The 11,274-nt window shown below is 46.5% G+C and overlaps 1 protein-coding gene across 5 annotated transcripts; it reads left to right on the forward strand.

Annotated features, from left to right (window-relative positions):
- Positions 1-805: 805 nt before the first annotated feature.
- Positions 806-9,813, forward strand: vegfaa (vascular endothelial growth factor Aa). 5 transcript variants are annotated; one of them, XM_023813077.2, is made up of 8 exons: positions 806-1,031; positions 1,661-2,087; positions 3,545-3,587; positions 4,306-4,502; positions 4,844-4,920; positions 5,034-5,066; positions 6,395-6,523; positions 8,038-9,813. In XM_023813077.2, exons 2-8 carry the CDS (start codon positions 2,022-2,024, stop codon positions 8,057-8,059), a joined length of 567 nt encoding a protein of 188 aa, XP_023668845.1. In that variant the 5' UTR covers positions 806-1,031; positions 1,661-2,021; the 3' UTR covers positions 8,060-9,813. The 5 variants fall into 5 exon arrangements, with proteins under 5 accessions (XP_023668845.1, XP_023668844.1, XP_023668843.1 ...); XM_023813076.2 differs by lacking the exon at positions 806-1,031 and adding an exon at positions 1,108-1,467; XM_023813075.2 differs by lacking the exon at positions 806-1,031 and having other exon boundaries at positions 1,108-2,087.
- The last annotated feature ends 1,461 nt before the right edge of the window (positions 9,814-11,274 follow it).

The raw sequence follows: 11,274 nt of genomic DNA on the forward strand, positions 1-11,274 counted from the left end.
CACCTTGCACTTGCCGTTTCATTACAGGGTATGTTGATTAATTTAAAAATCATTTTCATTCAAAAACACCATTGAAATTAAGAGACGGGCTGAGGAGCTGTGTGTGAAGTGGCCAGTCAGCCCTTCAAAGGGCACGTCATGTGTCTGACAGATTTATCTCCCCATACCGAGTGGCCGCCGTAGAACCACTGAAGGCAAAGTTCATCAATCAGGACAGCGTCTGCGAGGTTGTGCAGCCAGAATTAAATTCTCTGTTTTATAATTTATTACATTTATAACTGGGGAAAAATACCACTAGAGGAAAACGTTGCACTTAAGTTCTTGAGGATAAACGACTGCATTGTTTCTAAAGCACTAAAGAGATCGGTCTGTGTTATATCAATGTGATTTGTTGCTGTCTGTTCCTCAGTCAGGTCCAAATCCGCCTCTCCAAGACTGTCTTCTCAACCTTTAAAGTACTTAATTTCCACCCGGTCGTTTGTTTGCTTTTCATTAACCGGATTACAGTCGAATGAGGAACCCGTATTACTTTAAAAAGACAAAAGACATACCGAAATTACGTTAATGCACAGCCACACAAAAGGTTTCATCAGCAAATGATGATCGGAAAGACCCCCCCCATCATTACATGCTCTTGATATATATACACGTATATATTTCCATTAGCCTAAATTGTACATATTCATACACGATGAGGAAAAAAGCAGTGAATCAGGTGCGCGATTGGCTTGGCTTTACACGCATCGTTAGTCAGCGTCAGGTGTCCTCGGGTATTCCAGTATACGGCTGAGGACCCGAGTTCGTTTTGCCCCCAGTCTCAGTGCCTACGTGACAAGTGCAGTTGCCTGGTTGGTGGAAGCTGCTCTTGCGGCCGCACCTTTGCGTTCACACAGAACGGCGAATTGCTGGCCATTGTGCGCTCCCCGACAGCCCCCAGAGCCCCGCCGGCTTCTGCCGTCTAAGGAGGTCCGCAGGAAAGTCTGGAATTCCGTGCAGATCGGAAGCACTAATTCTCCATCTGTCACGCGGAGGTATGCTTAGGATCACGTACGCAAACGGGTATAGGGTGCAGTTTCGTGGAGTTAAACCACACTTCACAGAGAAGATGCACAGGGCAAAAGTGGCACTTTATTTATAACACAGCTCGTAATTTTGGATCGGTACAGATAAAGGCACCGCGCCGAGGTATCTCACACGTTCCCGGCACGGTTATCGGTTTCGGGTCAAGGTCCGGAACTGGCACTGGGAAGACTAGGGTCCGTGAGAGCGCTTAATAAGCGACATCATCGCTGGCATCGGACGCGCTCTGGCCCACCTTGGACCCGGCCAATCAGCGATCGCCCGCGGCTGCAGGGTGTGAGGCTACATTTAACCCTACAGCAGATCCGAGGTGGAGCTGGAGGAGACGGCACGGTTCAGTGTACTGTCGGTTAGGGGAAAGGGCCACAATAGAGGAATTATGTGCAGGTAACGGGGACCATCGCTGGCATGTCCTACAGCAGAGTCGGACGAACGATTACGATTTTATCGATTTCACAAGTGGTTTCGTTTTGGTTTCTCGGCTGTGATAATTTAAGTCTGCGCGTTGCCGCTACCTTTCCGCCGCTCAAAGTTGTCTTTAGGAGTCTGAGTTTTTTTTCCTCTCTCTCACTCTCTCCAGTTTTGCTTGACGATCAGCCTTTCTCCAGAAGGACTGATACATGAAATGTGGGATTTTTACTGTCATGCGGATTTCGGCGCTCTGAAGAGGAGAGGATTTTGACGAGGATTAAAAAGTGACGCACAGTTCGGATCCCCCCTCCCCGTTATTGGACGACTTGATCTGTATAAGGAGCAGTTGGAGGAACGCAAGTGAAACACTTTCTCCAACGATACCCCTTCTCCCGGTGCGGGGCGAAATGGAGTTTATGTAGCTGCGGATATTCCTCAACGCCCCTTGAGAAACCTACAATATAGCGCGAATTGTATTGCTTGACAGAGACAGATTTGCCGGATCGACCTTCGCCTTTGGAGTAATAATCATGAACTTAGTTGTGAATTTGATACTGGAACTGTTTCTGGCGGCGCTTCACTTGTCTTTCCTGAAGGTAGGTCTGCACTTGAGCCTGATCCGGTGAGTGAAAGTGAGTCGTGCTGCGTCCGTGCGTGTGTGCGTGTCGCTCGTCATTGCGGTTAACATGCCAGGTCGCTTCTCACCGCGCTGGAGGCTCGTTGCTGGGAGCTGTAGTTTGCTTCTTTATCATCCTAAATTGAATTATATGGTGAAGTTCAGGTCAGGGACCGATCGGGTCTGAGCTCCGTGCTTTAAGTGCGAGTGTGGAAACGTGTTTGGCCGTAACAAGTAACACCGTTCCCACTGAAATCTAAGTTCCGCTGTCAACGTTCTGGAAAGAGCGCACGCTGTCTTTGTTCCTTGATTGTTTAGGATTTTAATTGTTTGTTTCCCTCTTTTTGCAGTAACAGTAGCAGAACGACAATAAGAACAACAATACAAACACCCATATTAATCATTATTATAATTATTATCATTATTATTATTAATAATATCCTAACAACAGTGACTACGTGTTATTTATATGACAATAAACTATAATAAATATAATTATTTATTTAATCATTTAAAGTAATATTAATAACCAAATTACAAAGATTACGAAAGATGACGGAAAACCTGTAATTTATGTGAAAACAGCCGCCTTGATTGTCCTGTAACAGAGTGACCTGCGTGCAAGTGCGAGATCACGTGCTTTTTGAATGATGAAACACTGAATTCGGGGGTTGAAACGTAATGCAACCTACACCCCCCCCCCCATCACGTCCTTTCATTGTCGATTTATTCGGTACCAGTCGGCGAAACATGCCTACTATAAAATTGAACATTTAATCAGTTATATTAAAGATCTTAATGTGCTGTTCATACGCGCTGATGGGGCCCGGTCGACTGTAAAGGGCTGTAATCGGGGGGAAGCCGGCTTTACGGGCCTGCATCCGCGATTGTTAAACGAGTGATGTATAATTCACGAGTTACTATACCATAGGATCATAAAAGGCTGTAAGATTTATCTTAAGTCGCTTAAAAGAGTTATTAACTCACGATTATTTGAATTACGTGGCCGTATTGATATTTAAAAATGTGCTTGATATTAGAATACTGTGACTATTTGGTGTGCGATAGCATTTAGTTTGTCACTATTTGATGTTTTAACACTTAATTATAAATAGAATTATTAACTGTTGTGGAAGAAAGAAAGGCGTTAAAACAGATTTCTTTATTATGGATTTTGCATTCAACGATTTTTCATAGTGTGTAGGCCTACTTACATAAACCATGCCGTGCAAGGTATTTTTACAGGCATAAATGATCATTGAAACTTTTTTTGTTTAACGACCAAGCTTGTACCTAAAGTTTCTCATTTTTAAAGGTATTATTATATTTTATAGTGACTAACACGAAGAGGTCGGACTAAATGAAATTAGAAACAAAAAGGATGTGCGGTGTTTTGGAGGAATTAATTTGGACATGTGCCGTTTCTGTCCATCGCAGGCTGCCCACATACCAAAGGACAGAGAGAAGAGCAAAAATGAAGGTACGTTCGCCTTGTGTGAGACTGAAGGTGTTAGGACTTTGTCGAAGGGTTTCCCTTTAGTAACGCCGTTACACTGGTCTGCTGACCTCTAGTGGCCAGAAATAGTTTTGCTTCGCCAGACCACCTAGATTTCCATCCATTTTCATGTAGCAAAAATCAGCCATCTGAAGAATATTATGGGAAGTAGACTTAGGGGAGGCACATCTAGGCTGAGGCATCACTGCATTTTTGGACACCCACTTCTATTCTGCCAGACGGTTACACAGTGGGACCAGTTTAGAATCTCCAGCCGACCTCAGCTGCCTGTTTTCGGACTATTCGAGGAGGGAGGCCCCAGAAATACCTTAAGAGCCCGTCATTGATCTTTGAACCACAAACATTGAAGGTGGTGTCGGTCATTGGGGTCACTTGTCCATCCTTGGGTGAGGATCAGGGCCACTGTGATGCTACCCTGTCGGATTGCTTGTCAAGCCAAGTGAAAAGAACAACCTTGATCACAGGGTTTAGAAAGGAACTAGGACAGGACTCAGCTGGCCGGCAGAGTTCCGCTAGGAAGCTTAACCATGACAAAATCCGAAGTTATTTAAATATTATGAGAAATATGGCTGTAACTCATTAGGTGATGATGGGATTTTTCACAAGAGTGATTCTAATGGTGGTGGTAGTGATGATGATGGCGGTTAATGGATATTAACCTAACCTTTCTGTTCTCCTGCAGTTGTTCCTTTCATGGATGTATTCAATAAAAGTCTGTGTCAACCGAGGGAAGTGTTGGTGGACATCTTCTTAGAGTACCCAGATGAGACGGAGGTCACGTACATCCCATCCTGCGTTGCCCTCAAGCGATGTGGGGGCTGCTGCAACGATGAGGCGATGGAGTGCGTTCCCACGGAAACTTACAACACGACCATGGAGGTGAGGCATTAGAAAGCGAGGGAGCGAGTGATCATTCAGGGGAATGAGCCTGGAAGAGGCTAAGGAACAGGGGCAGACGAGGGCCAAGCTCACCCATCTTTGTCTCCTCCTTCCTCTTTGTCTAGTACTTATGCATGTGAGACCATGTGGTTAATCTCCATACACAAACCAAGGACGTTATAGTGGTACCGCAATGAGCAGAACCCTCTTCTAGTCAGTGATTGGTAGTTACCTGTCTGTAGTCAGAATAAAGCTCTGTGGTAAATAAGGAAGAGTTAGTCAGCAGTTTGAGGTGGCGTTTGCATGTCCGTGTCTTTGACCCACCCCGTGTGTCGCAACAGGTCATCAGAATAAAGCAGCGGGTGCAACAGCAGAAGTACCTGAGAAGTTTCACGCAACACCAAAAGTGTGAGTGCAGGTGAGTACCGCCCACGTCAGGCCCCGCCCCCCCACAGCCCGCCACTTTCTCACGCATAGTGACTCAGTCTGTCTACCCTGGCTAATTTCAGGCTTTCTCCTTTATCCTTTCAGACCAAAGACTGATGTGAAAGAGAACAAGGAAAAGTAAGTATTAAATCTTGTTTTGATTGAAGGTTTTGTGCTCTAATCTATGTGTTATGTCAGAGGGACAATCACACTGGGGCCATGCAGTCTGTCTGGGGCCGGGTGTAGGGGAGCCAGGGCCCTGTGCGGTTTTGAAACATTGTATTAGCGCAGTTTAGCATATTAGCTGTTCTCGACTTGTTAAGCTCCAACCTTTCATGGGCTGTTAAGGAATTCTGTTGGCCTTTAATACAACAGGTGTGATGAGGCTTTGCTGGGTGCCAGGGGTGGGGGCATATTCACTGCATGCATGCAGTTGTCAGACACTCTCCGGAAGGTGTGCGGAACGGTCTGTTGGAATGATAAGCGTCGCAGGAAGCCTCTGTCGCTGGGCATCGAGGCCTTATTCTCTCGCCACCCGGTTTTCCGGTGGGTCAGCCTGCAGGTTATTGGTTCACCGTTTCCTTTTCCTGAGTCAGCGGAGAGCTGATTTTAGGCAGCAGCTGCATTGGGCTCCGTCTCTCGGGAGACGGAAGGTTGTTTTCCTCCCAGCTCCTGCTCCCTGTGGTTCCTGTCCTCTTTTCATCTAGTGATGAACATGCTTTGGAGGAACCAGTAAGGAGCAGGCAGTACCGCTGTCGACCAGCCACATTGAGGTCCAGGCTGTCTGGATGTGGTGTTTTTCAGGGGACAACATAGCAAACCGGTTGCATTTTCTCATGTCGCCTTAAAGGGCTGAACGTCTTAGACCGGCTCACTGCGTCGGGCTGGTCACATGGCCGAAGTGGACCAGGTGTCCCGTCCCTGGCTGCGTAACCCCGTCTGGCAGCTGTGCCTGTACACCCAAGGGCCCCCCAGGGTCTGTCTGTGACAGATTTTGGTGTGAGGGAATATCCTGATAAAATCATGTTTACAGTGAAGTATACAGTCTTCGCATTGAGAACACTCAGCTGGGCACAGGTCTAATGATCCCTGGGAATACCCACCCCCCCCATGTAGAAAGTAGAGAGCTAGTGTGCACTGAACCAGAGGGGGCGTTAGTGATGGCCAGTGTGTGGGCAGCAGTTGGGGAGACTGTGTGGTGTCTGTGGCCGTGCTTTGTGTGTGTGAGCATGAGATTAGATAGGCGGTGTGTGTTTGTGTGACAGCTCCTCTACTCTAACACTGACCCGCTTTCTTCCTCTGCGATACTAACCTCACTTCAACGTTGTGTGCGGGTGTTTTGGCTAACCACTCCAATGGAGGCCGCAGTGCCCCTGGCCCCCTGCTCCTCCTCTCAAGTTCTCCTGCTTAGACTCTCTCTCTCTCTCTCTCTCTCTCTCTCTCCCCCTTTTTTTGCCTTTTTGCAGCCACTGTGCCCCTTGCTCAGAGAAAAGGAGGCGCTTTGTGCAGGACCCCCTCACCTGTCAGTGTTCCTGCAAAAACTCAGAGTTAGACTGCAAGGCCAGGAGTCTTGAGTTAAACCAAAGAACGTGCAGGTTTGTTCCTGGAAACGCTCCTTTAAGCATGTAACTTATGCTTTGGGTGTCATTTCTGCTTAATGTGACGTGCTGTGTGATCGGAGGCGCCCGTGACTGCGTGCCGTCTGGTCCCTCGTCTTTCGGGGGCGTGAGCGGCGACCCTTGTTGCTTATTATTTAGTTTGTAAGCACTGTTGAATATTTCCTGTCCCAGGCTGTAAAAGCACTGGGGTCCTGCTCCAAGTAGAAATTAAAAAAACAAACAAAAAAGTAACAGACAGTAGGGGTGTGAGTGGGGAATTCTGAAGTCCCTCGTCGCTATAGGTCCAAACGTACACATTTTACCGTGCAGTAAATGCGGAGTCACCAAATATCTTTCTGGAGGGGGCCTGACACAGCCCATCGCACTCTCCACTGGGCACACACCTCTGGACAGATGTGCTTGCTTCTGTCTGTCTTGAGCTTCCTGTGTGTCAGTGAGCCTTTGCCGCACAGCATTATGGGAGAGCTGTTTTTATTTTGCTGGTCTGTGCTGGGGTGTGAGCATTCTGTCCTGTCGTGTGTGTGTGTGTGTGTGTGTGTGTGTGTGTATGTATGTATGTGTTTTTATTCAGGAGAATAAATCCTGGTACTCCACAGTAATGAGTGTCGTTAAAATTTTTTTTTATGTTAACTACCTTAAAGTTTGATGTGTGTCACCATTTATCAGTGACACTTTACACCAGTGATTCTCAACCCAGTCGTCAAAGACCACAAGCCGGACCACGTTTTTGCAACTCCCTGCCAGACAGTCCACTTTTTTGCTCCCCCCCTCCAGCTCCCGGGAGCAAAAACGTGGACTGCCTGCGTGTCCCCAAGGACCTGGTTGGAAAACACTGCATTACATTGCTAGTCCCCCAAGTTCGGTCAGAACCGTTTGGTGGTCGTTGAAGGATACGCAGAACATGCCGGCTCTTGATGAGTATCTGTGTGTGTGTTTGCTGTGCCGTGGTGGGCTATATGTTTTGTCTGCTGCATGTCCCTGTGAATGGATCCTGTGTGTGGTGTTTTGTCTGGCGTGAACTGGCGTGTGTTTCTGTCGAGTGCGTACTGTCAGTGCTGAACCTTTCGAGCATTAGAGTGCATTCCCGGACTTTTTTCTGGGTGTGATTGTTGACTCAGAGTCACAGACTATGTTCAAGTTATCAAGTCAGGTCAAGTCTGCTTCAGCAGTCCAGTTAACCCCTTTTTCACCATGGGAATGGTACCCCTTACAGTCATGGTGATCTTCACTTCTGGACTTGTGGTTCCTCACTCACTCCAAAAGAGAGTTCAGTCTTGTGTTCAGGGGGTGGAGATTTGATTGGTGGAGAGGCTCACTTGGAGCAGGATTTTGACTGGTGGATTATTTATGGGTGATTTGACCGAGGAATTCAGTAAAGTAGAATTTTTATTAATGGCCTCACTGGGGAAGGGTTTTGATTGGTGGAGAGGCTCACTGGAGCTGGGCTTTGATTGGTGGCGATGTTCTAATCTGCTTTTGTCCTGTTTCAGATGTGAGAAACCTAGGAGATGAAAGTGGACGAAGAGGATACAAAAATGAAGGAATTTTCTATACAGCACTTTTGATGTAAGAACTAAACATTTTTGGCTGTGGATGGATGGACTCCCAACGTGAAAAATGAGAGCCCATCGTGTCTGTGCGTGTGTGTGTACAAAACACTTTCACACACGTGTACAAGAGACATTGAATCGCTGCTATGAACTGCATGAACGCAGACCAGCTCCCAGCCCTGCAGCTGACCAGTGGTTGGCAGTCCTGAAATGTGTTTAATGCACCACTCCACTGGATATGGACCTGGGCAGTTTGGCAAGCTGACCAGAGGCGGTCGGGGGATTGGGGGGGGGTTGGCGTAGGAAGGGGCGCCGAGTGCCCTTGTGGCCGCACAGATGTTCACAGCAGAGGACCAGGAAGGCAAAGCTCCCAGGATATCTGACGGTGTGAAGAGAAGCGGGATATACACACTAACAGACAGTAGGACGCTGTTCTAACTCAAGAGGAACACTCTGTAGATACTGACACAAAGAGCTGACAGTAGATGCCGACTTTCATCTGAGAAACATAGAATCTGCTTATTAAGTTATTTTTCCAAAGATCCATGCACTTACTGCTCTAAAGAGTACCAGAAGCTCTGAGTACAGACAGATCTACTATCCCCTTTTTGTAGTGCAGTACCTTTAATTTATAAATAATATTAGAGTATTTTCAATATTCCGTTTATTTAATATGATGTATTTATATGCAGTGTTATTTTAATGTTATTTTACTTTATCTTGTCAATGTGGTTTTGCCCTGAAAAAAAATAATTGTAGAGGTTTTTTTTTTTATATATATATATAGACATATATAACGAAAGATGCTCTCACATTCCACAGTGCTTGTTTTGAGCTTTTAATTCATGCAGCCTGTGTTGACCCTCCGACGACGGCTCTGGGGGCTGGGCAGCGGGGCAGTCAGCAGAGCATTTAGAGGGCCGGTCTGCCCTTGGTTCCGCCTGATACAGAAACATCGCGTCACATTAGACCTAGGGCGGTCACTAGCGATTACATCAATAATCGATTAATCTGACAATTCATCAATTAATCATTTATATATAATATAATGTAATACAACATCATATAATATGATTTAATAAATTATAATTAGCGTGAAGCAGGAATCAACCAACCACTGCAGGGCGTACGCTTGGCGACACATGGTCACTAGTTCATTTAAATTGCATGTTTTTGGACAGTGAAAGGAAATCAGCGGATCCGCAGGAAAGCCGCCACGCAGGGTGAACATGCAAACTCCACACGCGCAAGGCAGCGCCGTTCTGCTGCCCTGACAGGCTTGCATGATATGTGCATTTCATGCACATGCACTGTCACATCGCGAGGACCACCATAGTCTGCTGGGGTTCAAGCTTAAATGGAGAAATGTTAAATGGAGATCATGCCAAACATCCTAGGAGACCAGATCCCAGGCAGTTTATGCTGCCCTGCTGCCCTCTCAGCACTGAGGCTAAAGTGCAGCCCCTGCTGTTACTGGGTGTGGGGGGGGGGGGGGCGTGGCTGATGATGACCCTGTGTGCAACATTCGCTCTTCTTGGCCTCAGAACTGTATTACAGGAACTACAGCGACTGTCTTGTAAAATCACATTTTTCACATTAATATATTTATTTCTTGTAAATGTATTTTAAAATGTTAACATCTTTTTTGTTAGATTACGTAGTACAACTATTTATTTTGGAATCATACTGTTTTATATTAAAAGTAAAATAGACTTGCGTCTGGATCTCCTCCTCCTTTGCTCGTTTGTGTCACCGAGATTGGGGAGCCATTTGGAGTGATGGTCTGACTGACACCGGAATCTGCTGAAGGCATGACCCGCCCCCCAGACCACGCCAGTGCATGTCCCATGACCCTGCAATCTGTGACATTTACGATTTCAGCTCACGGACCAATGATGGCACCGCTAATTTTTTTATAACATTGAAAAAGCTTAGTAGACTTTTTGAAGCATCTTCATAATATCATATAGATTTAAGTACTGCACCATCCATCCATCCATCCATCGATAGTCTACTTACCCAGAAGAGGGTCATGGAGATTCACAGATTGGAGACCAGTGGCACCATTCACACACACTCACTCACTCACTCACTTACTCACACACACTCACACATTGTATTTAGTTCTTAGAATGTAATATATACATTCCCACATACTGTAAGGGTCAATCCCTCAGTCCTAGGGGGTGTGAGGCCACGCTGTCTTCCATCAGTCTCTTCATTGCTACCCACACACCACGAGTGCAAGGCAGTCCAGAACGGGAGCAGTGACCAGAGGTGTTTATCGCACATTCCTGTCGGGTTTCAGGCATCCCATCATGATTCTCTATGGGGACAATGATGAGCAGCAAATGCTGCTGTATGTTCCATTTGCACAAGTCCTCTCACAGCTGAGAAAGTTTGGGGTCTGATTTCAGGAAGTTGAGGTCTAAGCCGTGAAACAGTGTAGGGGCCCCTAAGTCATCCACCTCTGTGGGGGGGGGGCAGTTGGTGATAGTTAAAATTGTCGCCCCTGGGGGGGCTGTTTTTGAGGCTCCTTTGTAGCGGAGGCCCCTGGGTATGCCTGGGTAAGCCCGTGCATTAAAGCCCCCCCCTTGAATATGCTTTAAATTGTTACCGGATGTTTAAATGCTCGTGTGCCATGATGCTGAGTGTGGCTGTGGGGGACCCCAACATGCTTAACTATGCTACTGGTGTTAATGGTGCTAATGGTGTTCCTCTAACACTTTCAGCGCACGTTTTTCTGCCCTCGATCGCTGACACGGTTTCGAAATCATTGGGGCAGTGAGCGAACATCTCGAAACCCACCCTGGCACGGTCCACCTGGCACTGGCGTTTAATGGTTTGGCTGAATGGGCGGAGCCACGAGAGAGGGTTATAGAAACCAGCCGTATTATCTAGTTTAATTTGCTTATGGAAAAGGAAAACATTTCAGTTTTATTTGCTTCAAATGAAGGAACAACTTGTTTTAGCAGCTTAAAAATGTTACTTCAACTCTCAGGGCTACATATAAACTAGTAATAGGAGAAACACCACAACAATTTGCAATAAAGATTAGTCCCAAATGGATCGGCACTCTTTGAAGGGTTTGATCAAAAGCACCATCGTTTTGTACTGTGGTTTCACGGCCCGCATCACTTTGAGGTGAGTTGTATGTGCCTCACTGGAGAACCTGTC

Source organism: Paramormyrops kingsleyae, chromosome 9 (assembly GCF_048594095.1).
Source record: "Paramormyrops kingsleyae isolate MSU_618 chromosome 9, PKINGS_0.4, whole genome shotgun sequence".
NCBI lineage: Eukaryota > Metazoa > Chordata > Actinopteri > Osteoglossiformes > Mormyridae > Paramormyrops > Paramormyrops kingsleyae.

What these genes read in the sequence shown, in the direction of transcription:
- vegfaa (XM_023813077.2), top strand. Translation starts at nt 2,022, where the DNA reads ATGAACTTAGTTGTGAATTTGATACTGGAACTGTTTCTGGCGGCGCTT. An exon ending in TTCACTTGTCTTTCCTGAAG is followed by an intron (nt 2,088 to 3,544) that starts GTAGGTCTGCAC and finishes TGTCCATCGCAG; the next exon opens with GCTGCCCACATACCAAAGGA. An exon ending in CACCAAAAGTGTGAGTGCAG is followed by an intron (nt 4,921 to 5,033) that starts GTGAGTACCGCC and finishes TTATCCTTTCAG; the next exon opens with ACCAAAGACTGATGTGAAAG.